Here is a 26,659-nt window from a genome sequence, read left to right as displayed (position 1 = left end):
TTTTAGATCAGGCTGGCCTCAAACTCACACAGATCCACTTAGCTCTGCCTCCTGAGTTTAAAGGCATGAACCACCACTGCCCAGCCTTTTATGACATTTATAAACTTAGATAAAATATGAAAAGTTACAAGATCAGCTATTTTGTGGTGCTAGTAATGAAACCATGCTGTGTAGCAGGAATCTTCAAAGTTCTTATTAATAAAATCAAACCCGAGGCGAGTTATTGGGGTCCATGCTGGTAGATCAGAGAGACAGAACAAGCCACAGCTATCTCACCTTGCCGGATCCTCAGCTGGTCTTGTCTCCTCAGACTGGAGGCCTCTGAGTCCTCATCCCAATGGCTCTCAGCTGAACTACTGTTCAAAAGTCTGAATGCTTAACCAGCCAAATGCTTAACCAGCCAAAAGCTTCTAGTTTCTGGTCCTCACGCCTTATATATCTTTCTGCTTTCTACCACCACTCCCTGGGATTAAAGGCGTTAGTCACCATGCTTGGCTATTTCCAATGTGGCCTTGAACTCACAGAGATCCAGAGGGATTTCTATCTCTGGAATGCTAGGATTAAAGGTGTGAGTGCCACCATTTTCTAGCCTTTGTATCTAGTGGCTGTCTGTTCTCTGACCCCAGATAAATTTATTAGAGTACACAGTATTTTGGGGAACACAATACCACCACAATGCTGTTCTGCATGAAGGCAAGTGCTCTGCTGCCCAGAAGCCGTGTCTGCTTTTGGCTCTTTGGTGTAGAGTCTCACGTAGCTGAGGCTGACTTCAAACTTAAATTATAGAGGATAGGACTTTTTAAAAACAACTTTTAGTTGTAAACAGATGTTTTTCTCCCACCCACCTATTCCCAAATACCTGGCAGCTGTTTCCAAATTACCACACAGAGGCCTATATTAATTATAAATGCTTGTCCATAGCTTAGACTTATTACTAACTAGCTCTTACACTTAAATTAACCCATAATTCTTATCTATGTTTAGCCATGTGTCTTCATACCTTTTTTTAGTATGACATTTTTTTTTTCAGGAGTTAATTCTCTCCTTCCACCATGTGGGTCTTGGCGATTGAACTTAGGTTGTTAGGCAAGTGCCTTTATCCACTTGCTGCCCTTTGAACTTTTTTCAATTGAATTTATTCATGTTCTGTTGTGTGTGAGTGTTTCACCTGCGCATGTGTGTGCTTGATGCCCTTGGAAGTCAGAGGAGGGCATCTGACCCCTGGATCTGGAGTTACGGGTGGTTGTGAACCATCATGTGGGTGTCTGGACTCCAGCCTGGGTCCTGTGCAAGAGCTGCCGGTTCTCCAACTGCTGAGCCATCTCTCCAGCCTCACGTCCTTTGAGTTTCTATATCCACTGTGTGAAACTCATTTTTTCTTCTGCCTTCTCCTCTTCCTCTTGTCGTCCTCCCCCCCCCCAAACCGGGCATCAGACCAAAAGTTTTGTGCATGGTACATGATAGACAGGACTTTAACACTAAGGCACTATCTTGAAGAGTGATCCTAATTAGTCCTATCAATTAAAACCAGGAGTCAGATGTCAGGGTCATAATCTCAAAGATCAGAGAAGCAGGGCAGCAGCCACCAGAGAGTTCTTATCTCTCTGGATCCTCACATCCTTAGATCCTGTCTCCATGTGCCCAGTGCGGGGAGTAAAGGCATGCACCACCACAGTCTGGCTCTGTTTCTCTTTTAGACTGGATTAATCTCATGTAGCCCAGGGTGGCCTTGAACTCCTGCTTCCTGCTCCTCCTCACAAGTGCTGGGATTAAAGGTGTGTGCCACCACTGCCTGATCTCTGTGGTTAACTAGTGGCTAGCTCCACCCACTGACCTCCAGGCAAGCTTTGTCAGAACACAAACAAAATATCATACAACACTATCTTTATAATAACACTTTTGTAATTCATATATTGTATAGTTGATCCTTAAATTGAACAAACATCACCACTTTTTAATTTAAAAACCAGTTTTAATTGCCCCCCTAAAAGAAAAATCATGATCCTTCTGAGTGCTGGAATTATAGCCCATGCCTGGTTTACATTCAGGATTGAACACAGGGCCTTATGAAAGCTAGGCAAGCATTCTATCAATGAGCTACACTCTCAGGCCTCCTCATGTACCTTTGGTCATTCTAAGGTCTGTCTGGTATCCCTTTCCTCCTCCTCCTCCTTCTCAAAAAAGTGCCTGTGTGTGTTGAATGAGGTTAAAGGTCAATGTTAGGAGTCTTGTTATTAATTTATTATAAAAAACATTTGTAACATTTTATTTATGTGTGTGTGTACACAAGCGTGCTCTGGTGTATGTGTGGAAGCCAGAAGACTTGAAACTACTCTCTTTTGTCTTTCTCTTTACTAAAAACACATTTAAGTTTCAAGGTCTTACTTTGAAAGTATAGGGTAGATGCTCACATGTTCAACTTAACTGAAACATCTTGTTTTATTTTTGAGACAGGGTCTTTCTATTTTGTAGTCCTGGCTGTCCTAGAACTCACAGACTCAATGTGTGTATTAGACTGGCCTCACACTCACAGAGATCCTCCTGCCCCTGCCTCCCAGTGTTGGAATTAAAGGCATGTGTCACCATAACCAGTTCAAACATTTTATTTTGAATCTTCATTTTGAAATTCCAAGATGCTGAATCCTTAATTCCACTCTCTCTCTCTTTTTAATAGAGATTCATTTAGAGGGTGTTGCATCCCCTGGAACTGGAGTTATAGCTGGCTTTGAACTGTACTATATGGTTACTGGGAACCAAAAAATGCACATTTTCTGTAAGAACAAGTGCTCTTAACCACTGAGCCATTTCTTTAGCCTTGAATTTTTTCATTTATTTATTTATTTATTTATTTATTTATTTATTGGTTTTTCAAGACAGAGTTTCTCTGTTTAGCTTTGGAGCCTGTCCTGGAACTCGCTTTGTAGACCAGGCTGGGCTCAAACTCATGAGATCCACCTGCCTCTCTGCCTCCCGAGTGCTGGGATTAAAGGTGTGTGCCACCACTGTCTGGCTTTTTTCCTTTATTTAATGTAAGACCATTTTTTTCTTCTTCCCTCTATTATAGTATGAAGGTTTTACCTTTTATTAGTTTATGTCTAGAAGCTATTTTTTTAGTGCAAGCATGACATTCCAGTCACATTGTCAGTTGGAGTTGATCCCGATGAACCCAGCCAGCTCTGTGAGATGCCCAGTAGTGAGTTGACACTGTATCTGTCCCTGATTCATGTGCCTGCATGGTGCACTTTCTTTAACAAGTAATGACATTTATGTATCGTTAGTAAACCATTAGGTTTCCCCTTTTCAAACTACTCATTGTTCTAATCTTAAGGTTTATTTGTGTAAAGCTTCAAACACTCATATAGTACAGGAGTGAATACCCTCTGTTCTCTGTAGTGGTTCTTAAGTGTCTTCCCCCCGAGCAGCTGGACTGTGAAGTCTTTTCTTTGATCTTGCACAGTCTGGACTAGGGAAGTGATACGGTTGATTCACAGTTACTCACTTTATTCTGCGTAACAGGACACTGCACTGGGTAAGGAGGGCCTGAGTGGTACTTGGTGTGCGTAACATGTTTATGCTTCTTTCCCAGAACTTGATGGAGAGTTTGGATTCATTACTCTGTGCAGAAGGTTCTGAAAGTCTGAAGAGCTTATGTCTGAAACTTCTTCTTTGCTTAGTGACAGTAAGTGACCACCCGTGTGCTTGTCAAGGGTATTAATTACAGCAGAGTCAAGCCTAGTGGAGTACTTCCTCCCAGAGGTAAAAGAGAAATTCTTCACTGGGGTATTGCATCATTCCCTTTGTCTGAATGTGTAGAAGGAAGTGACTTGTATGGAATTGTGCTTTTTGGAAACCAACCTTTGAGCAGCTGCTGGCATTTTTAGCCTGCAGGCTACGTGATACCACTTTATTTTTTATTTTACTTAAAAATCATTTTTAGTTTGTATGTGTGTGTCTCCTTCCCCATACATAAAGCCATGTTGGTCAGAAGATAACTTTCAGGATTGGTTCTTTCCTTCCACCATGTGGGTCCCAGGATGGAACTCAGGTCCTCAGGCGTGGTGGTAATGCCTTTCCCTGCTGAGCCCTCTCCCCAGTTGGTACATACCATGGTGGAAGGGCTATTCTAGCAGAACGACCATCTTTTGGGTTGTCTGATTCTTCCTTTTCATTGAGTCTCACTTGAAAATGGTTCTTGGATTCTAATTCTTGGGACATTTTTGTCTGCTATTTGCTTTGAAATTTTTGTTTCACTTAGATGGTAGGATAGGAGATACACATGAGGTGTCAGGTGCCTTGGTACAGACCTTCAAGCTTTTTATTGCATTTAGGTTACAGACAACATCAGTCAGAACACTATCCTGGAATATGTAATGATCAACAGCATATTTGAAGCAATTTTACAGGTATGCCAACTTCCTGATGACCTTTCTGTTGTGGAGAGAAAAGCTCTTCAAATTTTTAGTCTGCCTTCCCTGGAACCAGGACTTAGCACTCTGCCTCTTTTTACAGATACTGTCTCATCCCCCAAGTCGTAGAGAGCATGGGTATGATGCTGTTGTCCTCTTGGCTCTGCTGGTAAACTACAGAAAATATGAGGTAGGTGGGGTTCAACTGTACAGTTGTTATTTTCATAATCATCTTGCCAGACACAGCAGCCATTTAAAAAGACCGCTTAATGTAGAAGACATGTTCTTGGTAAACTGTATTTTTCTTTTTCTTCCCTTAAAAGAAGTTTTATTTATTTTTATTTTATGTGTATGGCTATTTTGCCTGCATGTATATCTTTGTACCATGTATGTGCCTTATGCCCATGAAGGCCAGAAGAGGGCATTACAGCCCCTTGAACTGGAGTTACAGATAATTGTGAGCCACGATGCGGGGGCTGGAATTGAACCCACACCATCTGGAAGAGATCTTAACTGCTGAGCCATCCCCACCCCCATTTTTTTTTTTTTCCTGAGATAGGTCTCAAGTAGCTCAGGCTGGCCTCATTCACTTTGTAGCTGAGGATAACCTTGACTTCTGATCCATTTGCTTTTACCTCCTGAGTGTTGGCATTATGGGCATTTACCACCATGCCTGGCTTTTACCTAGGAATTTTTGTTTTGTTACTTTTTTTTTTTTTTTTCTTTTTTTTTTTTTTTGTGATATATATTTTTTATTTTACAATACCATTCAGTTCTACATATCAGCCATGGGTTCCCCTATTCTCCCCCCTCCCACGCCCTCCCCATACCCCCAGCCCACCCTCCATTCCCACCTCCTCCAGGACAAGTCCTCCCCCGAGGACTGTGATCAACTTGGTAGACTCAGTCCAGGGAGGTCCAGTCCCTTCCTCCCAAACTAAGCCAAGTGTCCCTGCATAAGTTCCTGGTTTCAAACAGCCAATTCATGCAATGAGCACAGGACTTGGTCCCACTGCCTAGTTGCCTCCCAAACTGATCAAGCCAATCAACTGTCTCACCTATTCAGAGGGCCTGATCCAGCTGGGAGCCCCTCAGCCTTTGGTTCATAGTTCATGTGTTTCCATTCATTTGGCTATTTTTTTTCAATATATATATAGCCTTTATGGATCTATGGGTTGTGGTCTGATTGTTCATTTTATATCTAGAATCCACCAATGAGTGAGTACATACCATAACTGTCTTTCTGGGTTTGGGTTACCTCACTCAGGATGATTTTTTCTAGTTCCATCCATTTGCCTGCAAATTTCATGCTTTCATTGTTTTTCTCTGCTGAGTAGTACTCCATTGTGTATATGTACCACATTTTTTTCATCCATTCTTCCGTTGATGGGCATCTAGGTTGTTTCCAGGTTCTGGCTATTACAAATAGTGCTGCTATGAACATAGCTGAGCATGTATCTTTATGGTATGTATCAGCATTCTTTGGGTATATGCCCAAGAGTGGTATGGCTGGGTCTTGAGGTAGTTCGATTCCTAATTTTCTGAGAAACCGCCATACTGATTTCCACAGTGGTTGTACAAGTTTACATTCCCACCAACAGTGGAGGAGTGTTCCCTTTGCTCCACATCCTCTCCAACATTGGTTGTCATTGGTGTTTTTGATCTTAGCCATTCTAACAGGTGTAAGGTGGTATCTCAGAGTCGTTTTGATTTGCATTTCTCTGATGATTAAGGATGTTGAGCATTTCTTTAAATGTCTTTCAGCCATTTGTAGTTCTTGTTTTGTGAATTCTCTGTTTAGCTCTTTAGCCCATTTTTTAATTGGACTGTTCAGTGCTTTGATGTCTAGTTTCTTGAGTTCTTTATATATTGTGGAGATCAATCCTCTGTCAGATGTGGGGTTGGTGAAGATCTTTTCCCAATCTGTTGGCTGTCTTTTTGTCTTATTGACTGTGTCTTTTGCCCTGCAAAAGCTTCTCAGTTTTGAGAGGTCCCATTTATTAATGGTTGTGCTCAGGGTCTGTGCTGTCGGTGTTTTATTTAGGAAATGGTCTCCAGTGCCAATGCGTTCAAGAGTGCTTCCTATTTTCTTTTCTATTAAGTTTAGTGTAACTGGATTTATGTTTAGGTCTTTGATCCACTTGGACTTGAGTTTTGTGCATGGTGACAGATATGGATCTATTTGTAATCTTTTACATATTGACATCCAGTTATGCCAGCACCATTTGTTGAAGATACTTTCTTTATTCCATTGTATAGTTTTGGCTCCTTTGTCAAAAACCAGGTGTTCATATGTGCATGGATTAATGTCAGGGTCTTCAATTCGATTCCATTGGTCCGTATGTCGGTTTTTATACCAGTACCAAGCTGTTTTTATTACTATAGCTCTATAGTAGAGTTTGAGGTCCGGGATGGTGATGCCTCCAAGGGTTGCTTTATCGTATAGGATTCTTTTAGCTATCCTGGGTCTTTTGTTTTTCCATATAAAGTTGAGTATTTTTCTTTCCAAGTCTGTGAAGAATTGTGTTGGGATTTTGATGGGGATTGCATTGAATCTGTAGATTGCTTTTGGTAAGATTGCCATTTTTACTATGTTAATCCTACCTACCCATGAGCATGGGAGATCCTTCCATTTTCTGATATCTTCTTCAATTTCTTTCTTTAGGGATTTAAAGTTCTTATCAAAAAGGTCTTTCACTTGTTTAGTTAGTGTTATCCCAAGGTATTTTATATTATTTGTGGCTATTGTAAAGGGTGATGTTTCTCTGACTTCTTTCTCAGCCCTTTTATCATTTGTGTATAGGAGGGCTACTGACTTTTTTTTTTTTTTTTGAGACAGTCTTACTGCATATCCTTGGCTAGTTTGGAACTCACATAGACCTGCCTGTCTCTCCTGAGTGCTAGGATTAAAGCAATTGCCACTATGCTCAACCTCTTAGGAACTTTTTTCTCCCCCAGACAGGGTTTCAGGGTTTTTCTGTTAGCCCTAACTGTTCTGTAGATGAGACTGGCCTTGAACTCACAGAGATCCGCCTGCCTCTGCCTCCTGAGTGCTGGGTTATAGGTGTGTGCCACCCACAACTGGCAGGGCCTTTTTAAAAATAAAAAAGGGTTTAGATTAACTCTGGTTGTCTCACACTGAATCAGAATTTGTGGGAGAGGGCCTGGTCATTTATTTTTTAAAAGATCTCCAACTGAAGCTAAGTAAGGTTGTTCCTGCCTCTAATCTCAACACCTTGCTGGCTGAAACAGGAGGCTTGCCACAAATTCAAGGACAGTTTGTGCTCCATAGTGAATTCTGTGCCAGCTTGGGGTACAAAGTAACAAACACCCTGTCTCCAAACAAACAAACCAACCCAGCAAAACAAAATGAATTTCCATGTAGGAGATAAACCAGTATTGGAAATCACAGGCCTCCTGCATCTGCTTTGGAAGGTTATTTTACTTGTGTGTGTGTGTGACTGAGTGCATGTATGTGTACCATGTGCATGCAGTTACCCTTAGAGGCCAGAAGAGGGCTCTGGATTCCCCTGGAACTGGAGTTAACTGTATTGTGGTTGTATTGTCAGGCATGACGTGGGTGCTGAGAACTGAACCAGAGTCTCCTGTAAGAACAGCAGGTGCTTTTAATCACTCAGCCATTTCTCTAGTTTCTGCTTTTTTTATTTTTTTAAATAGGATCCTGCCATGTGCTGTGTAGCCCTGACTAGCCTAGAATTCAGTATGTAGAGCAGGCTGATCTAGGAGTCATGGATGATGCTTGTGCCTCTGTAAATCTTCCCTCCCCATCCTGGACTCAGTTCTATGATATGTGGACCTATGTGACTATTTCTGGCAAGACTTGTTTTATATGTCTTATTCCTTAATGTGGTCGACGTGTAAGTATCACTGTTGGTCTAAGAGTTCTCTGGCTTTTTTTTTTCCTGAATTTTTTTTTTTTTGAGACAAGGTTTCTCTGTATAACAGCCCTGATTGTCCTGGCACTTGCTTTGTAGGCCAGGCTGGCCTCACAGAGATCCCCCTGCTTCTGCCTTCTGAGCGCTGGAATTAAAGACGTGGGTCACCACCATCCGGCTGACCTCTCTGATTTTAGTTGAGATTTTAGTTGAAGATATTACTTTATCTTTAACTATACTGGAGGTTACTCCCACCCCCTCTTCCCACTGCCCTCCAGGTCTTGGCAATCCTACGTCAAGGTTCTTCACTGCTTGAGTTACAGTGTATACTATCATACTGGCTGTAATTTTATTTTGAAGACAGGACCTCATGCAGCCCAGGCTGGATTTAAACTAGTCACCTTCCCAGTCTATCGCTGTGGTTCCCCCCACTTCCTTCCCTCCCTTCAGCATAGAGTTTCATTCTGTAGCTCAGGCTGGCCCCCAATTGATGGTGAGCCATGCCTCAGTCTCCCAAGTGTTGGGTTACAAGTGTGTGCCACCATTCCCAGCCAGGCCCTTGGTTTCTGTTTTTGAAATGAAAAGCAGAACTCAGAGAGTGGTATAATATGAGCCTTATTTCTCTCAGAAGGCAGAGTGCAGAGGAATGGAGGGAGGTTGCTCAGGGCAGACCAGCATCCTCAGGAGGGCTTGCCCTGAGGAGTAGGAAGCAGCCTGTAAAGGGTCCTAAACACTAAGAACGACTTTTTGAAGTCAGGTACTACTGTGTTCGGGCAACCTTCTTCAAGAATGAGTGTGGTGGGTCTCTGAGAACATATGGTCACTTCTTAGCCTGGACAAGGTCAGGGGAAAATTTGCTGGCTGGTGACAGGATTTAAAAAAAAATTTTTTTTTGCCGGGTGGTGGTGGTGTATGTCTTTAATCCCAGCACTCGGGAGGCAGAGGCAGGTGGATTTCTGTGAGTTTGAGGCCAGCCTGGTCTACAGCGTGAGTTCCAGGAAAGGCTCAAAGCTACACAGAGAAATGTAGCATGAATCTTAAAAGTTCTTATTAATAAAATCAAACCTGAGGCCAGTTATTGGGGTGAACACTGGAAGATCAGAGAGACAGAACAAACCACAGCTACCTCACCTCGTCAGATCCTCAGTTGGTCTTGTTTCCTCAGACTGGAGGCCTCTGAGTCCTCATCCAGAATGGGTCTCAGCTCAAAAGCCTGAATGCTTAACCAGGCCAAATGCTTCTAGTTTCTGGTCTTCACACCTTATATACCTTTCTGCTTTCTACCACCACTCCCTGGGATTAAAGGCGTGAGTCACCATGCTTGGCTGTATCCTTGAACAGATGGATCTCTGCCTCTGGAATGCTAGGATTAAAGGCGTGTGCTACCACTGCTTATCCTCTATGTTTAATATTGTGGCTGCTCTGTCTCTGACCCCAGATAAGTTTATTAGGGTGCACAATATTTCGGGGAACACAATACCAACACAGAGAAACCCTGTCTCAAAAAACAAAAAAAAAAAATTTTTTTTGACTTTTTGGCTCTTGGGGCTCTCTCTCTCTCTCTCTCTCTCTCTCTCTCTCTCTCTCTCTCTCTCTCTCTCTCTCTCTCTTCTCTCTCTCTCTCTCTCTTTCTCTCTCTTGAGACAAGACTTATTTTTTAGGCCACAGTCTTGACTGCCCTTGTACTTGCTGTGTGGCCTAAGCTGGCCTCTAGCTTTCTGGACTTGGACTCTTTCTGCCTCAGCCTCCAGGGTCCTGTGACCAGAGGCATGTGCCATCATGCCTGCATCACTGATTTTATTCAGACAGATTGAAAGTGATGGGTAGCTCATTGTAATGAGGAGAGGCTGTGAGAGGGGAGTCCTTAGGAGAGACTGGAGTGTGTGGTACAATGTTGATGTGCTAGAAACCCCAGGAGCTTGTCACTTTTTTTGTCTTGAAGGAACTGATAATGGGGTGTAGATCTACAAATAAACATGTAATTTATCACCAATACCTGTTTTTACTGGCAATCTGGAGGTGCTGGTGTGGTAGCCATTATGATCTCTGTCTTGTCTAAAAGCCCCTGGGGCCTTATTACAACAGCAAGAAAATTAGCTGAGGAAAACTGCTGAGGAAAGCTAAGGAAGTTGAGTTCTGTGTGACAGGAAGGCGCTATCGTCACTAATGAGGATTTCACAACCTTGTGGTGGCTATGGCCATCCCGAGGCAGCGGCTTTCCTTCTGTAAGTGCAAGCTGAACTCTGGCTTAGCCCAGGAGGGCCCTGAAATGTCAGCCTGAAAAATGGGAGCCAGCCAACAGCTGGAGACAGTCGTATTTCTAGAGTGAGGTGTGCATCTTTGTTGTGTCAAACCCCAGAAGAGTGAATATACCGGCAGGGGCAAGCTGGTGGGCATACTTTCTCTGGGATTTGCAGCTTTGGGTATAAGTCACTCATCAGATGCCATTAAAGAAGCCCAGTTACAGTGGAACAGGAAGGTTTTGACACGAGCATGAGGAATTCCAAGTGAACGTAGCTAAACTAAAAGCCAGTGAAATTTATGCAAACCAGAAGGAGAAGATGTGCTAGGGAGAATATTTTAGCTACCACAGCATTCAGTCTCATGACCAGTAAGGCACGTTGTAAATCTTTCTAGAAAGGGGTAATGGTATAAGAGACTAGTTACCCAGCTGAAGCTAGAGAAGGCAGATACATGTTGGATAGAAGAAATAAGTAAAGATCCAGGTGGTGGTGGTGGTGGCACACACCTTTAGTTCCAGCACTCAGGAAGTAGAGGCAGATGGATCTCTGTGAGTTCAAGGCCAAACTGGTCTACAGAGTGAGTTCAGGACAGCCAGGGCTACACAGTGTGAGACCCTGTCTCAAAAAAAAAAAAAAAAAAAAAAAAAAGGAAAGATCTGGGTGTTCTGGCGCACGCCTTTAATCCTAGCACTTGGGAGGCAGAGCAGATGGATTTCTAAGTCCTAACTTGGTCTACAGAGCAACTTTCAGGATAACAGCCAGGACTAACACAGAGAAACCCTGTCTCGGAAAACCAAACCAGATCAAAAGAAAACCAAAAAGAAATAAGGAAAGGATAGCATGTACAATTCTTCCTCATTTTAATAATGTATTCTGTTTTAGAGACAAAGAATGAAAAGTGACAGGTAAAACTTAGAAAGCTAGGACTCCAAACTTTAAAAACAGTTCAAGAAGAGGGAGCTGCACGCATATTGGTAGTGTGCTTGCTGAGTGTGCAGCCCTGTCTAGTGGGTGAGAAGTAGATTGATTGCCCCTTGTTCCAACAGCCAGGAGGCCAGGTATTTAGTGTAGGGCAATTGTCTTTAAAAGAAAGGAGTTTTGTTGTTGTTGTTTGTGGTTTTTCAAGATAGGGTTTCTTTTCTTCCTTCCTTCCTCCCTTCCTCCCTCCCTCCCTCCCTCCCTCCCTCCCTTCCTCCCTTTTTTTTCTTTAACATAAAAATAGGTTATAATTCAAGAGTCCAGGGTTATTTGAAACTGGAAAATATTTTCTCTGTAGAAAATAGTAAAAATGACAACATTTCCCAGTAAGCCCTTTTAAGCCAAATAATAGCTGAATTATACATATAAATATTGATTAGATTCTGGGATACAGAAGAAACCTATCTTCATCTGTTCAGAGAGCTATGTTTTACTTAAGTTGTGTAATTGAGATTCCTATTCACAAGATAGGGTTTCTTTGTGTAACAGTCCTGGCTGTCCTGGCATCTGCTTTGTAGACCAGGTTAGCCTTGAACTCATCTCTGCCTCCTGAGTGCTGGGATTAAAGGTTTGTGTCACCACTGCCTGGCAGAGAAAAGCAATTTCTACAGGGTTATGATCCTGGCTTTCAGGCTGGCCAGGCCTTCTGAGATGCAGTGATCTAAAACCCATCTGCTGCTCTGAGCCTGGTGTTTCCCTAAATTAAAAATGACAAATTGTATCTATTTGTGAGCCCTCCCTCCCTCCCTTCCTCCTGTCCATCTGTCCATCCGTCCGTCCAGTCTCTTTTTTCATTCTTTTTGTTTTCCTTTCCCTCTTTTTCCTAAAGGACTTTCCTGGGCTGGGGAGATGGCCCAGTTGGTTAAACACTTGTACATAAACATGGTAATCTGGTTGCAGCCCACAACACTCTTGCCAAAAGCTGACATGGTGGCACACACTTGTAATCCCAGTGCGGGAGGTGGAGACAGGAGGATCCTTGAGCTTGCCTGCCAGCCAGCTTTGCCTCGTTGGCAAACCTCAAGTCTCTGGTCCCAGTGAGAAACCCAGTCAAAAGGCAAGGTGGATGACTCCTGAGGAGTGACACCAGAGGATGGCCTCTGGCCTTCATGTGTGTGTGCACACTCGTGCATGTGCACACACACACACTAGTTAAATAAAAATGAACTTACCTTCAACTATGGTAATAACGTCATGGAGCAAAGAAACAGAGGTTCTTCCAGTGTGTCTGATGCTGTGCTGGGGTTTTACCTGTCTTAACTAAGCCTCACAGCACAGGGAAGGGAGACTGAAGGTTAAGTAGGTAATTTGTGTATTGTGTCATAATTAATAAGGGGACCAGAGCATAAACCTTCCCTGTTCCTCAACTGGACTCAGACTCGTGCTGGTCTTGGTGTTTTGAGGGTCCCTACAGTCACCTCACAGTGCTCTCTCGGGAAGGTAAGTGACTAATACTTGCAGAAATAATGTCAAAAAATGTGGTTTTGCCAGATAGTGGTGCACACCTTAATGCCTGCTCCTAGGAGACAGAGGCAGAGGCAGGCAGATCTCTGTGAATTCGAGCCAGCCTGGTCTCTGTAGCAAGATTCAGGGAAGCCAAGGCTACATAGTGAGGCCCTGTCTCAAAAAACAAAAACAAAAACAGAAAACAGAACAAACAAACAAAACCCCATGCTTTGCTTTTCTAATGGTGCTGTCAACGCGGTGACATCTCTGGGTCAGCCACCTGCTGACTTCTTTTCCAAGGAGTCACCTGCATCGCCTCTGGCCTGATAGTCTAGAGCGTAATAATGTAAAACACAATAAACATTTGGGTTGTTAAGAGACCGAAACTGTCTTTTTCTGGCCCCAGTTGATGGAAAGATGTGCTTTGAAACTTGATTAGATGAGGTCTGAGGGGGATTAGCTTTTCAGTTTTGGTTTCAGGGTTCTTAATAATGAGTTTTCTTGGTAGCTGTAAGAATTGTCAGTCTTCCGAACACTTTGTTACTAGTCCTCCTCGGGTTGCAATTGGTGCTTGATCCTCAGGAGAACTTTCCTCACATCCTGTGGGTAGGATATTTTTAAGGTGAGCAGGTCATTGGCTCTCATCTCACTCTTAAGAAGTCTTCATATCTTTAATGAGTTTAAATATGTGCCCAGCTGAGGCTGGGGCTGGAAAAACTCAAGTCATCTTCCAGTGCTATAAGTGATGGGACAATCATTAAATCCCAGTGTCCTGACCAGATTGTTGCTTGGGTGATAACATCCTTTTCTGCAGTCCCCCCTGCCGTGTTATTTGGGTACCAGATCTCCGTGAATGGCCTGTCTGGCTGTTAAGCAGCTGCTACTTCACACCCCTGAGGTGGCTTTGTTTCACGGGTGGGTGGATCAGTCCTTGCATGTAGTTTTGAAATGGTTAGGGAGCCTTTGGGATGAGAGTGTAAGTTAGCAGCTTACAAATATGTGTCTTAAGGGAAAGAAGATTTTATTTCTCCCAAATGACAACTATCTCTATGGACTCAGAGGACAGGACAGATCGAGTTTTTCAGAGTATTCACTTTTTAGAAGAAGGAAAACCAGGAGAGGTAGATGAACATAAACATGAGCTAATTCAACCCAGAGGTTGAACAGAACTGAAGTGTGTATGTGCATACATGCACACATGTGCACTTGACAGATGCTGGTGTGAGATGAGAGATTCATTGGAAATGTGCTTCGGGTTTGGGTATTGGGAGCATCACTGTGGAAAGAGGGTGGCCTACAGAAGCATTTTTGTTATTTCTTTCTTAATTAGCTAACAGGCTTTCTTAATGTGGTCTTGCTTACCCTCACTCTTTTCTCTTGTTTAATAGTCTGTGAATCCATACATTGTGAAGCTGTCTATTGTGGACGACGAGGCTACATTGAATGTGAGTATCTGCAGTTGTGGTGAGGTCTGTCTTGCTTGCAGTGGCCTTACTTTCTGTGGACATTTAAGAAGAGAGAAGCTGGCCGGGTGGCAGTGGTGGAGCACACCTTTAACCACAGCACTAGGGAGGCAGAGGCAGGCAGATCTCTATGAGTCTGAGGTCAGCCTGGGCTACAGAGTGAGTTCCAGGACAGCCAGGACCATTACACAGAGAAACCCTGTCTCCAAACAACACAACAGAACAAAAAGAGAGAAGCTGGGTCACTGGTGCTTGTACTGGAAACTGGTAGGCAAAGTGCAGGTTAAGGCCACCCTGTGGCACTTAGTGCCACCCTGTCTCAAGAGAAAAGAAGAAGTGCTGGGGATATAACTTACTAATTTTGGGTTCAATTTCCAGTATACAAAGAATAAATAGAAAATGAATCCCAAGCTGGGCAGTGGTGGCACACACCTTTAATCCCAGCACTGGTAGGCAGATCTCTGTGGGTTCAAGACCAGCCTGGTCTACAAAGTGAGTTCCAGGATAGTCTCGGAAAACAAACAAACAAAAAACCAACCAGCCAACCAAGCAAATAAACAAAAGCCAAAGCTAAATAAATAAATAAGTAAATCCTAGAAAGCAGAGTGCTTTATTATGAGTTTGGTTTTTGTTTTTCCAGACAGTCTCACTGTGTAGCTCAAGCTGGCCCTAAACTGCGGGCCCTCCTGTTCCAGTTTCTTCAGTGCTGGGATTACCAATGTCTGTCATGCACCACCAGATGTGTTGCATGGTGCCTGGAAAGATCAGGAGGTGGATTGGCCCCCTGGCTCTGGAGTGAAATGGTTGTGAGCCTCCACGTGGGTGCTGGAAGCTGAACCTGATCAGCACGTGCTCTTTGCCGCCATGCCGTCTCTCCAGCCCTGACATTTCTGCTCACAGAAATAGCTTGGAACGATTTATAGCCTGGCTTTAGGAAGCTAAAACATGAAGGATGATATAAATCTGCTGTATGTGTCCTTAAAATTTTGCAAAATCACGTCTGCATTCTGGATATAGGGAGAAAAAGATGACCAAGTATTTGGCTTTATTTCCTTACTCTCTGAAGACCAGGCTGGCCTTGCACTCACAGTGATCCACCTGCCTCTGCCTCCCCAGTGCTGGGACTAAAGGTGTGTGTCACCACTGCCACCCAGCTTTCCTATCTTTTTTATTTCTTTTAATTTCCCTCATGGAAAAAGTATGTGCATGTCTTGTCCTTGTGACCTTAATCCTCATGTTTGTGACCTTAATAGATCTTTATGATTGTCTTAGTTAGGCTTTCTATTTCTGTGAAGAGACACCATGACCATGGCAACTCTTATAAAGGAAAACATTTAATTAATTGGATGGCTCTCACATAGTTCAGCAGGTTAGTCCATTATCGTCATGGTGGAACATGGTGGCACATGGTGGCATGCAGGCAGACATGGTGCTAGAGAGGTACCTGAGATTTCTACATCTTGCAGGCCACAGGAAGTAGACTGAGTGTCACACTGAGAGAGGCTTGAACAAAGAAGACCTCAAGGCCCACTTCCTCCAACAAGGCCACACCTACTCCAACAAAGCCACACCTCCTAATAGTGCCACTCCCTATGGGTTTATGGGGGCCAATTACATTCAAACTACTGCAGCCATTTTAATATTTATTCTATGCTTCTTTCCTTTCCCTTTCTTTTTTCTTCAATTTTTTAAAATTATGCTGGCCACATTAGTACCAGCATTTGGAAGGCAAAGGCAGGTGGATCTCTGTGAGTTCAAGGCCAGCCTGGTCTATGTAGTGAGTTCCAGGACAGCCAGGGCTAGTTTTGTAGTGAGGCCCTGTCTCAAAACAAAACAAAAGCAAATACAAATAAACAAACAAACAAAACAAAGGACCCACCACCATCAAAAATTTATTGTTTTATTTTGTGTGTGTGTGTGTGTGTGTAAGTCAGTGGATGACTTGTAGGAGTCACTTCTCGTCTTTTACTCTGTGTGTCCTGGGGATTGAACTCAGGCCCTCAGGCTTGGCAGCAATAGCCTTCACCCATTGAGCCCTCTCACAGCCCCTTCCCCGCTTTCTTGTAGCCTGAGCATGGCTTGCCTATATTCATCCCCATCTAATCCAAGACTCACTGTCCCTTTGTGTGGCTGTTGGGATCTATATGAGTCTTTTTGTGTGAATCTTTAGCTTCATCGTCTCTTCAGAAGTGAAAAGGATCCCTGGGAACTGCTCTGTTTTGCCTCTTGTTACTCAATTTTAAATGGTCTTTGGGAACATTAAGCAAAATAATTAGATAACAATCTTTCCAAAGAGGATGCTTTTCACCTTCCTTGGTTTAGGATTTTTGCTGCTTTGACAAAACAAATAAACAAAAATTGTACTTAGAATTTCTGTCCCTGATGTCCGCTTCCTGGCAGCTCTTCTTGGGTGTAGACGTCCGGGTTTAATGTCCCCCGCTGAGCTACAGCAGCAGCACCAACACCTAACGGCTCCTCGCTCATCCCAGCTGTACTGTGTTCTCTTCCAGGGAATGGGGCTTGTGATCACACAGGCATTATCTGAGTACAACAGGTGAGTCTACTTTTCCTCAGGGAGAGGCTCATTTCCACTTGAACTGGGTGAGTAGGGAAGGGGTTTGTTAGAACTCTTAGGTAAAATTCCTAATCCATCCCAAAGCATAGTTAGAGGTCTGGCTGCATGCAGCTGCATCTGCTCAGCTTGATGGTGTCCGAGCTGCTTTGTTTTCTAACGCCAGGGGAAAGTCGCCCTCAAGTTAGCGTCCACCTTTCAACAATTGGGTACATTCTTTTTCAGCCTTGGTATTTTGTTATAGAGCATTTCACTAGCTCTATAGCTACAAAGCAGGCTTTTCCATTTTATTCGGTGTGTCATGTAAATACCATTTTCTATGTAAGAAAGCTCATGAAACACCACTTTAAAATTCTTTTTTTAGCCAAACAAACAAACAAACAAACAAACAGGGTTTCTCTGTGTAGCCCTGGCCATCCTGGAACTTGCTGTGAAGACCAGGGTGGCCTTGAAACTTGAGGTCCACCTGCTTCTGCCTCTGCTAAAATTCTTTAAAAGAATAGGAAGCGAAAGCATACTAAGTTAGGTCTCATTTGACAGATGTGAATGCGTTCCTTCCTTCCCCTGGGGATTGACCCAGGGCCTTCTGCAAGCTAAGAGCAACCTCTGTTACGGAACTACAGTCATGAACCAATTGTTTCTTTTTCATTAGTGATTCAGCTTCCCACAGGCCTTGTTTAGTTTTGGGTTCTCTTAACATGAGGCTTGCTTTCCTTCATCCCATGGATAATGGATCGGGAAGGATTTGGCATTCCATGAATGGAAACCAGAAGTGTCTGTAAACCCACTAAGGGCCAGCCCCTATGTCCCATCCCCACAAATGTTTTAGCTCTTCAACTTTCTTCCTCCTTCAAACAGACAAGGTTTTCACTGTCACAGCCCGAAAGAATTTTCGCTGCCACACTTTTCAAGTAATCATCTGTTTGGGAAATAACTAGATCAGCCATATGCCAGAGGAATTTCACACTTTTGCAGCTTGCTTTCTAAGTCTCTCCCAAAGTAGCCAGGCATTTTGGTACACACTCCCTCAAGAGCAGATGGGTGCCTCTCAGCTTGCGGGGGACTGCCGTGCCTAGAGCGTCATCATGCCTTAGTTCTGGAGTCAGACATTCTAAGAGTACTCTGCCCTGATTACCTAGAATGTCAGGGTTGAATATATACTTGACAAAAAAATCCTGAAGTTTAATTTAGTTATCTTTTTAGGCAGTATAAAGACAAGGAAGAAGAACACCAGAGTGGTTTTTTCTCTGCCTTAACAAATATGGTAAGTTCTGCTTGTGTTTTTTTCCCTTCCTGTCAAAAAGTACAGGAAGCCTTCAGGGGTGGGCAAATTTGGGCTCAGTTCAGATGTCTTTGAGGTAATGGTGTGAGGAGGAGAGAGTGGGTACTCAGAGCAGATTTGATTTGATTTGATTTAGAATGGTATTTTCTTGATTTATTTACTCTTTGGAGACCAACTCAGTTTGTAGTGTAGGCTGGCTTGGAACTCATGACAGTCTTTCTGGTTACATTTGTGGGTCACCAGACTCTGGTTGGAACCATAGCATTTTCATCAAATTCCAAAACAAGGTTAAATAGCTTTGGTTTTTGTAGGACTGATTTTTTTTTCCTGACTAATTAGTAAATAAAAAGTACAGCTGGGCTTAGTAGTGGATTGATCCCATAATTGGGAAGGCTGAGGTAGGAAAATTATGAGTTTGAGGCTAGCCTGGGTTACATAAAGAAATCTGGTTTCAAAAACAAAGAAGGAAACTGTCATGGTGGTGCATGACTTTAATTCTAACACTTCGGAGGAGGCCGAGGCAGGAAACTCTGAGTTTCAGGTCAGCCAGGGCTACATAATGAGACTCTGTTTCAAAAACAACCAACCAACCAAATGAAAGAAACATAGAAAAGGTGCACATTAATGTAGACTTTTGCTGAGATAGGCAGATCTCTATGAATGTGGTGCCAGCCTGGTCAATACAGTGAGTTCTAAGCCAGTCCAAGCTGTGTAGAGAGGCTCTGTCTCAAACAACAACAACAAAAGAATTGGCCTTGCAGTCCCAGCAACTTGGTAAGATGAGGATTACTTGAGCCTACATATTCAAGATCAACTTGAGCAACATAGTCATCCCTCTATTTCAAGAATGAGTTGGCTCCATTTGGAGGTTGACTGTAGAACACAGATTAGAAGGTATACATGGAGTCCTCCTCAGGTGCTCTTTTGTGGTCTTCTGTGGCCATGTGATCCCTAGTGGCTGGATCAGGCATATTACTACCATGCTCTGTTGACATGGTGCTGAGGATTGAACCTGAGCTTTGGGAATGCTGGGCAAACACTGAAGACACAGGCTGGGACTAAAGGTATACACCACCACCCCTGGTAATAAAGAATCTTAACAAAGATAAAAATCGTAAAAAGTGTAAAGGATAAAAGAGAGATAGGAGATCTATAAGTCTACTGAGTCCTAAAATGTAGGCAGATTTGGAAGCCGTCTTTGGGGGCAGTAGTACCCAGGTGCTCTAGAGCTGAGCTAGTGATTTGAGGTCAGTGCACCCCAGGCGGGTTCCTCCTGGTGCCTGTGCATTCTTACCCCTTTCTTCTTAGAGCCTAATTTCAAAAGACTCTTACAAATGCCCTACCTGAGACACAAATCACTGAAGTGTCTCAGAGGCTATGGAAGCTTGAATTTGATATTGATATTTGATGATATTAATTAGGTATAATGATGTTCTCAGACATCTTTAATTTTTTTTCTTTTAAGGTTGTGTCTTATGAAACCCAGGCTAGCAATGAACTTGTTACATAGCCAAGGTCGACCTTGAACTCCTGATCCTTCCTCTACCTTTGAAGCACTTAGCTTGCCGTTGTGCACCATCACGTCTGACTCTGACCCCATGTGTTAAAGCAGCTTGGCTGCCTTCCTTGACAGTCGTAAGCTGAGAGCCTGTGCTCTGAGAGGACAGCTTTCACAGGCACAGCTCTAGCTGGTTGATATCAGCCTACTTTCTCTGAAGTTTAAAATTCTGTTTTCTTTTTTTCCTTTTGAGACAAGTTCTGACTCTGTAGCTCAGGTTGGCCCCCACTCCCTGTGTGGCCCAGACTAACCCTGAACTTGTGAGTTTGGGATTGTAGTTGTAGGTATCAGGACAAGCTTGAAGTTCGTCGTCAGTTGGTTTCTGACTGCAGCTTCTAGGAAACAAGCGGTTAGAGTATTTAGGTTGCTGTCCACCTTGATGTTGTTACTAAACTTACTCATTGAAAGTCTAGATGGCTTAGTGGGAATCTCATTATTTCATTTATTATTTGTAAGTCTTTTACAGTTTTCAAAGTGGGCTGGTTTTGTGTGTCCTGATGGTTGTTCTGTTTTTCACTGATTCAATTCTTAGGCACAGAGCTTCTCTCCTGCCTCCTGTATAAAATCTGTGATTCCTCTTTCCTTCCACAGGTGGGCAGCATGTTCATAGCAGATGCCCCTGAGAAGATCTCAGTACAGTAAGTACTTGGACTTTGTGTGGGCTCTCTTGCTGAATGTGAGAGCAAAGAGTAGAAAATGTAACTGCCTGTCAACCTTTTACAGATTAAAACTTTTTTTTTTGATGGTTTCTGAAGTGTTTCTTGGGTTTTAAGCAACAATGGATTCTTGGAGATCTCTGCTGGGATTGATAGAATGCTTGCTTAGCATGCATAAAGTTCTCGGCTTGATCATCAACATTAAATAAACTGAGTGTGATTGGCATATGCCTGTTATCCTAGCACTCGTGAGGTAGAGATAGGAGGATCAGAAGTTTACCATCATCCTCTGCTATGTGGTGAGCTGAGGCCAGTTTGGACAACATGAGAACCCTGTCTTAAATAAAAAATAAAGTTTTTGAGACGTGATCTTGCTATGTGTAGTCCTGGCTGCCCTGAAACTCTCTGTATAGGTCTTGGCTGGCCTCGAACTTGTAACAATCCTATTGCCTCTGCCTCTTGAGTGTTAGGTCATCTTTACTAACTTTGTCTTTGGAATGAAGTGACTAAGGCTGGGTGTGAGCCTCTTACAGGTTTAGCTGGGTAGGGGTGGGAAGAACTGGTCCCAGGGCTTCAGATTCTCGACCGTGCTCTTTTGCATATACCCAAAGGGTAAATAGAGGGATTGACAGTGAGGAGCTTTTCATAGTTATAATGTTTTATATTCTCTATTCTCTAAGAATGAACCTTTTTTCTCTCTCTCTTTTGTTTTTTTAGAACCAATGAGGCCATTCTTCTGGCACTTTATGAAGCTGTCCACTTAAATAGAAACTTCATCACAGTGTTAGCTCAGGTTGGTTATCTCAAAAGTCCCAATCCTGCCTGGGAGTGGTGGCCTGCACCCTAATACTAGCACTGGGGAGAGAAACCGCTGGATCTCTATGAGTTCAAGTACAGCTTGGGCTATATGTCCAGTTCCAGGCCAACCAGGCTGCAAAGTGAGACACACCCACCTCTCCAATCCCTTTCTCCCTCGAATTTCATTTTATTTATTTATTTTTAGTTTTTGTGATGTTGTGGGAGCAAATCCAAAACCTTGTACATATTAGGCAAATGTTTTTTTTCTGAGCTGTATCCTCAGACCTCTCCTTGAATTTCATACAGTTTTATTCCATTAAGAAGTCCATCTGAGGGCCTGGAGAGATGGCTCAGAGGTTAAGAGTGCTGGTTGCTCTTCCAGAGGACCCAGGTTCAATTCCCAACACCCACATGGCAACTCACAGCTGTCTGTAACTCCAGTTCCAGGAGATCTGACACCTTCACACAGACATACATACAGGCAAAACACTAGTGAACGTAAAATTTAAAATAAATAAATAAAAAAAGTGCAGAAACTATGAAAAATAAAAATAGAGTTGAGATCACTGCATTTTACCTATTAGAATCTGCTGGTATTGTTTGCTCTATGGAATTTATTGCGTTTTTCGATTAGGCTGTCTTCTTTCTAAATCTATGGAATTACAAGTGGAGATAGACTAGGCCAAGTCACTCAGGCCATTTTCTTACCAGAGAACAAAAGTGAAAAAGCATGCTCACCAGGGTGTATTAGCTGTTAACAGACAAGTAGTGCGCACACCTTGAAGCCAAGAAGATACAGGGTACTCGCTCACACGCCTGGGGGCTGGTTGGCACAGGAGGGGCTAAACACGCTGGCACTGTAGCCACGAAACTGTCTTAAAAATCAGAAGTGTTTTTATCTTAATGTCACACTGTTTAAAACATGTCTGTAAGTTTCCTTCTTCATTCTCTCCCCCCCCCTTTTTTTTTTTTGTGAGACAGATCTCACTTGTATAGGCCTTACAGGCTGTCCTTGAACTCAGACATTCACCTGTTTCTGCTTCCTGAATTCTGGGATTATGGCAAATCATATGCCACCATGCCTGTGTCTATGTGTCCTTTGAAGGAATTCACTAGTAGAATTTTAACTAAAAAGTAAGGCTATGTTTTGAAAACAATGTGCTGTTTTGGATTGTGTTTGGACTCTTACTAGTTTTTATAAGATGATATAAGAAAGTTTATCTACTATTTTCACCAAGTTTCTTGTCTATCATAACTGACTCAAGAAGAAGAGGTGAGAAAGGGAAAGGATTGGGGCTGGAGAGATGGCTCAGTGGTTAAAAGCACTGGCTGCTCTTCCAAAGGACCCGGGTTCAATTCCCAGCACTCACATGGTGGCTCACAGCTGTCTCTTAACTCCAAGATCTGATGTCCTCACAGGGACGTACATCAGAGATCTGCTCCGGAGCTTCCTTCTTCCAGTTGATGTGGCAGTGGCTGAGGAAAGCCAAAGACACAGGGCCACCTACATTGTCCACTCTAGATTTTGCCTCTGCCTTCACACTCCACATATTCTTGCATGTTTTTCCCTTACATTTAGTGTGTGTGTGTGTGTGTGTGTGTGTGTGTGTGTGTGTGTGTTGTTAATGTAGAGGTCGGAGGATAACTTTTGGGAGTTGATTCTATTCTACCATATGGGGCCTAGGGACCAAATTTAGCTCATCAGCTTGGCAACAAATACCTTACCCTCTGAGCCATCTTACGAGCCCACATATTCTTTTCTTTTTCTTTCTTTCTCTCTCTTTCTTTCTTTCTTTCTTTCTTTCTTTCTTTCTTTCTTTCTCTCTCTCTCTCTCTCTCTCTCTCTCTCTCTCTCTCTCTTTCTTTCTTTCCTTTTTTAACAGTAAGGCGGCCATCAGCATAACTTTTTATGGTTCCTAGTATCCCCTTAGTTTACTTACATCTATTTGTCAGTTCTGTGGTCATGAAATAGTTCATACATGTGAATCAGTCATTCATTCATTTATTTAATATATGGCGCTACAGAAAAACTTGTGTAATGGAACCCAAATTTCATAATGAAAATTAGCCCACAGTGCTTCTTGTTAGAGCTTGGCAGGCATCAATAGGAATTGAGCATTCAGGGCACTAAATGCAGGTCCTCATGAGCTGTTAGTCTCATTTTGATCCTGGAAAGCCAGGAAGCATGTTTAGTAGGGGATACTCAAAGAGAACCAGATTTTCTGTTTTCTTATGCATCTGTTCCTCTTTCAGAGCCATCCAGAAATGGGGTTAGTGACAACCCCTGTCAGCCCTGCTCCCGCAGCCCCAGTTACACCACTTGGGACCACTCCACCCTCCTCTGATGGTGAGGCCACCACTTTGATTGTGTTCTTGGTTAATATGATTTCAGAGCTTTCTTTTTGTTTTCCCCTTTAGTTTTTAGAGACAAGGTTTCTCTGTGTAGCCCTGGCTGTCTTGAAACTCCCTCTGTAGACCAGGCTGGCCTCAAACTCAGAAATCTGTCTGCTTTTACCTCCCTAGTGCTGGGATTAAAGGCGTGTACCACCATTGCCTGGCTGATTCTGGATCTTTCAATGTTAAGCACAGCTGTATTGAGCAAATAATACATTTGTTAATTCTTTAAATAATAATTCTTTTAACTTGTTTAAGTGGGTAATTAGTGTTGGTACACATCTGTAATCCTGGCTACTTGGAGGCTGAGGTAGAAGGCCTACTTAGTTCGCATATTGAGTTCTAGGCCAACCTGGTGGACTTACTGTGGCCCTGTCTCAAAATTGAAAATGGGATGGGATGTAATTTAGTGCTAGAGTCCTGGCCTGGCGTGCGTGAACACTAGGGTTAATCCCCAAGACAGAGGAGGAGGAAGGAGGGAAAGAGAAAAGGAAGAAATTTGTCTGAGCTGGGGACTGTGTCATGTGCCCAGTGTCCCAGCATTTGGAGCCGGGGTGGAAGAGCCACTTGAGCACAGGGATCGGAGACCAGCGCCCGTAGCACCGAAGACGATCTTAAAAACAAGAAAGAAGGAAGGAAGAGAAAGTATATGATGCTATCCTTTCGTCTGTCTGAAGTTCCAGAGTAAAATTTGGAAAGATAGTTGAGTGGAGGTTTTCTTCCACGTGTAAGGCAACAGCATGTGGGGCTGGAGAGTGGCTTAGGGGCTAAGAGCAATACTTCTGTTGCAGAGGACTTGAGTTCAGTTCCAGGTACCCATACCAGGCAGCTCTCAACTGCTTGTTCTTAGCAGAGAACCTAACACTCCAGCTCTCTAGGCACAGACACACACATCCACATAAATAAAAATTGTAAAATTAAATCTTAAAAGGAAAAAAGCAATTTATTTCAAACCACGTGTGATAGTGTATGTCTGTAATCCAGCTGGAGGAGTTGGAGGGAGGAGGATCAGTTCAAGGCCAGCCTTGGCTGTGGGAAACATCTCAGAAAATTACTAGCCAGCATTGTGGTCGCAGCACACCTTTAATCTCAGCTCTTGGGAGGCAGAGGCAAGTATTCTTGGGGTGCTTGAGAGGCTCAAGGGAGATACTTTATTATCTAAATATATGGCCGAGGGTGTTGCTCAATGGTAGAGTGCTCGCCTTGCATGCACACGGCCCGGGATTTGATGGCCAGCACCTTACAGGAGTCTAGCGTTGCAGCACATGTCTGTGATAGAGGTAGAAGCAGGAGGATCATAAATTCAAAGTCATCCTCAGCTACATAGTGAGTTTGAGACCAACCTGGGCTTTATGAGACCCTGTCTGAAACAATTGAAAAAAATGAACATTGATACTTGGTATTATACTCAAATGTTGAGCTCATTTTGTGTAAATGGGTGTAAGAAATATCCAACTTTGGACTGTCAAGATAGTTCAGTGAGTAAAAGTGCTTGCTGTAGAAGGCTGGTAACCTGGATTGGATCTCGTAGTTATCCACATAAGGTGGAAAGAGAGATGCCCTCTGACCTTCATGTGCATGGCATGGCATGTGAGCGCCCTCCAATAATAATAATAATAATAATAATAATAATAATAATAATAATAAATAATAATAATGATAATGGTTTCTGTTTTGTTTTGTTTTGTTTGTGACAGGGTTTCTCTGTGTAACAGCTCTGGCTTTATAGACCAGGGTGGCCTTGAGCTCACAGAGATCTGCCTGGCTCTGCCTCCTGAGTGCTGGGATTAAAGGCATGTGCCACCACCGCCCGGCTAATAATGGTTTTTAAAGCATAGAGAAGTAAGTTTGGTCCTTTATGTGTCTGGTTCATATGTGAAGTGTTCTTCTTGGTTTCTTTGACATTTTTCCCGCCAGTCCAACTAGTGCTTTGCACATAGTTATCAAGATTTTTTCTACTCTAGCCCCTATATATATTTTTTTTGTCTTAATGTTGTTTTTGTTTTTTGAGACAGTGTTTCTCTGTGAATCCCTGTCTGTCCTGGAACTCATCTGTAGACCAGGCTGGCCTTGAACTCAGGATCTACCTACCTCTGCCTCCCAAGAGCTGGGATTAAGAGTTTGTGCCATCACTGCCTGGTTCTGCCCCTATATTTTTTTTTCTTTCTTTCTTTTTTTTTTTTTTTTTTTTATTATTTATTTATTATGTAGACAGAAGAGGGCGCCAGATCTCATTACAGATGGTTGTGAGCCACCATGTGGTTCCTGGGAATTGAACTCGGGAAGAGCGGACAGTGCTCTTAACCTCTGAGCCATCTCTCCAGCCCCCATTTTTTTTTTAAATGTAACATTTTTTGTTATTGGTTCTTTAGGAATTTCACCTCATGTACCCCAGTTGCACTCATTTCCCAGTTCCTCATGGCTGCCTTCCATCTGTAGCCACCTCCCCTCCCCCCAACAAAAAGCCAGAAATCCACTTTTGTCTTCGGTCTTGCCTGCCTCTGCATCACATACTTGATTGTCACAGTGGTATTGGGAGCCTCCGTGTGTCACACAGTCTACCCTTTTGCCCAAAGAGCTTTACTTGCAGATGTTGGTTGCAATGAGTTGTTAGCCTGGCTCAGAGCTGCTGGCTCTGGCACGCCATCAATCCTGGACCCTCACCAAAACTCCCCTCCGGTGTCCTGCTGTTGCCTGAGTCATGGAGGTCCTGTGGCCGTGGTTCCACCGGACCAGTCCCTTCAGGTCATAGGTGGTAGATGTTAGGGCCAGCCCCTGTGTGTGTGTGTGTGTGTGTGTGTGTGTGTGTGTGTGTGTGTGTGTGTGTGTGTATGTGTATTGGCTTTTCAAGACAGGCTCGCTTTGTGTAGTCCTGTCTGTCCTTGAACTTGCTCTGTAGATTAGGCCGCAGTGCTGAGATTAAAGGTGTGTGCCACCACATTTTTTTTTTTTTTTTTTTTGGTTTTT

The 26,659-nt window shown here is 43.2% G+C and overlaps 1 protein-coding gene across 1 annotated transcript in view; it reads left to right on the top strand.

Annotated features, from left to right (window-relative positions):
• The first annotated feature begins 3,054 nt into the window (after positions 1-3,054).
• Armh3 (armadillo like helical domain containing 3) overlaps positions 3,055-26,659 on the top strand; it is a 175,499-nt gene continuing 151,894 nt past the window's right edge. The window contains exons 1-9 of the mRNA XM_037207348.1: positions 3,055-3,679; positions 4,329-4,403; positions 4,510-4,596; positions 14,358-14,414; positions 16,943-16,986; positions 18,208-18,268; positions 20,436-20,482; positions 21,218-21,293; positions 23,552-23,645. Coding sequence (XP_037063243.1) covers positions 3,566-3,679; positions 4,329-4,403; positions 4,510-4,596; positions 14,358-14,414; positions 16,943-16,986; positions 18,208-18,268; positions 20,436-20,482; positions 21,218-21,293; positions 23,552-23,645 — 655 coding nt within the window. The 5' untranslated portion in view covers positions 3,055-3,565. The remainder of the gene's footprint in view (positions 3,680-4,328; positions 4,404-4,509; positions 4,597-14,357; positions 14,415-16,942; positions 16,987-18,207; positions 18,269-20,435; positions 20,483-21,217; positions 21,294-23,551; positions 23,646-26,659) is intronic.

Source organism: Peromyscus leucopus, chromosome 1 (assembly GCF_004664715.2).
Source record: "Peromyscus leucopus breed LL Stock chromosome 1, UCI_PerLeu_2.1, whole genome shotgun sequence".
In the NCBI taxonomy this organism is placed as follows: Eukaryota; Metazoa; Chordata; class Mammalia; order Rodentia; family Cricetidae; genus Peromyscus; species Peromyscus leucopus.
Note: the sequence above shows the minus strand (reverse complement) of the source record. Positions and strands in the feature narration are given on the sequence as shown.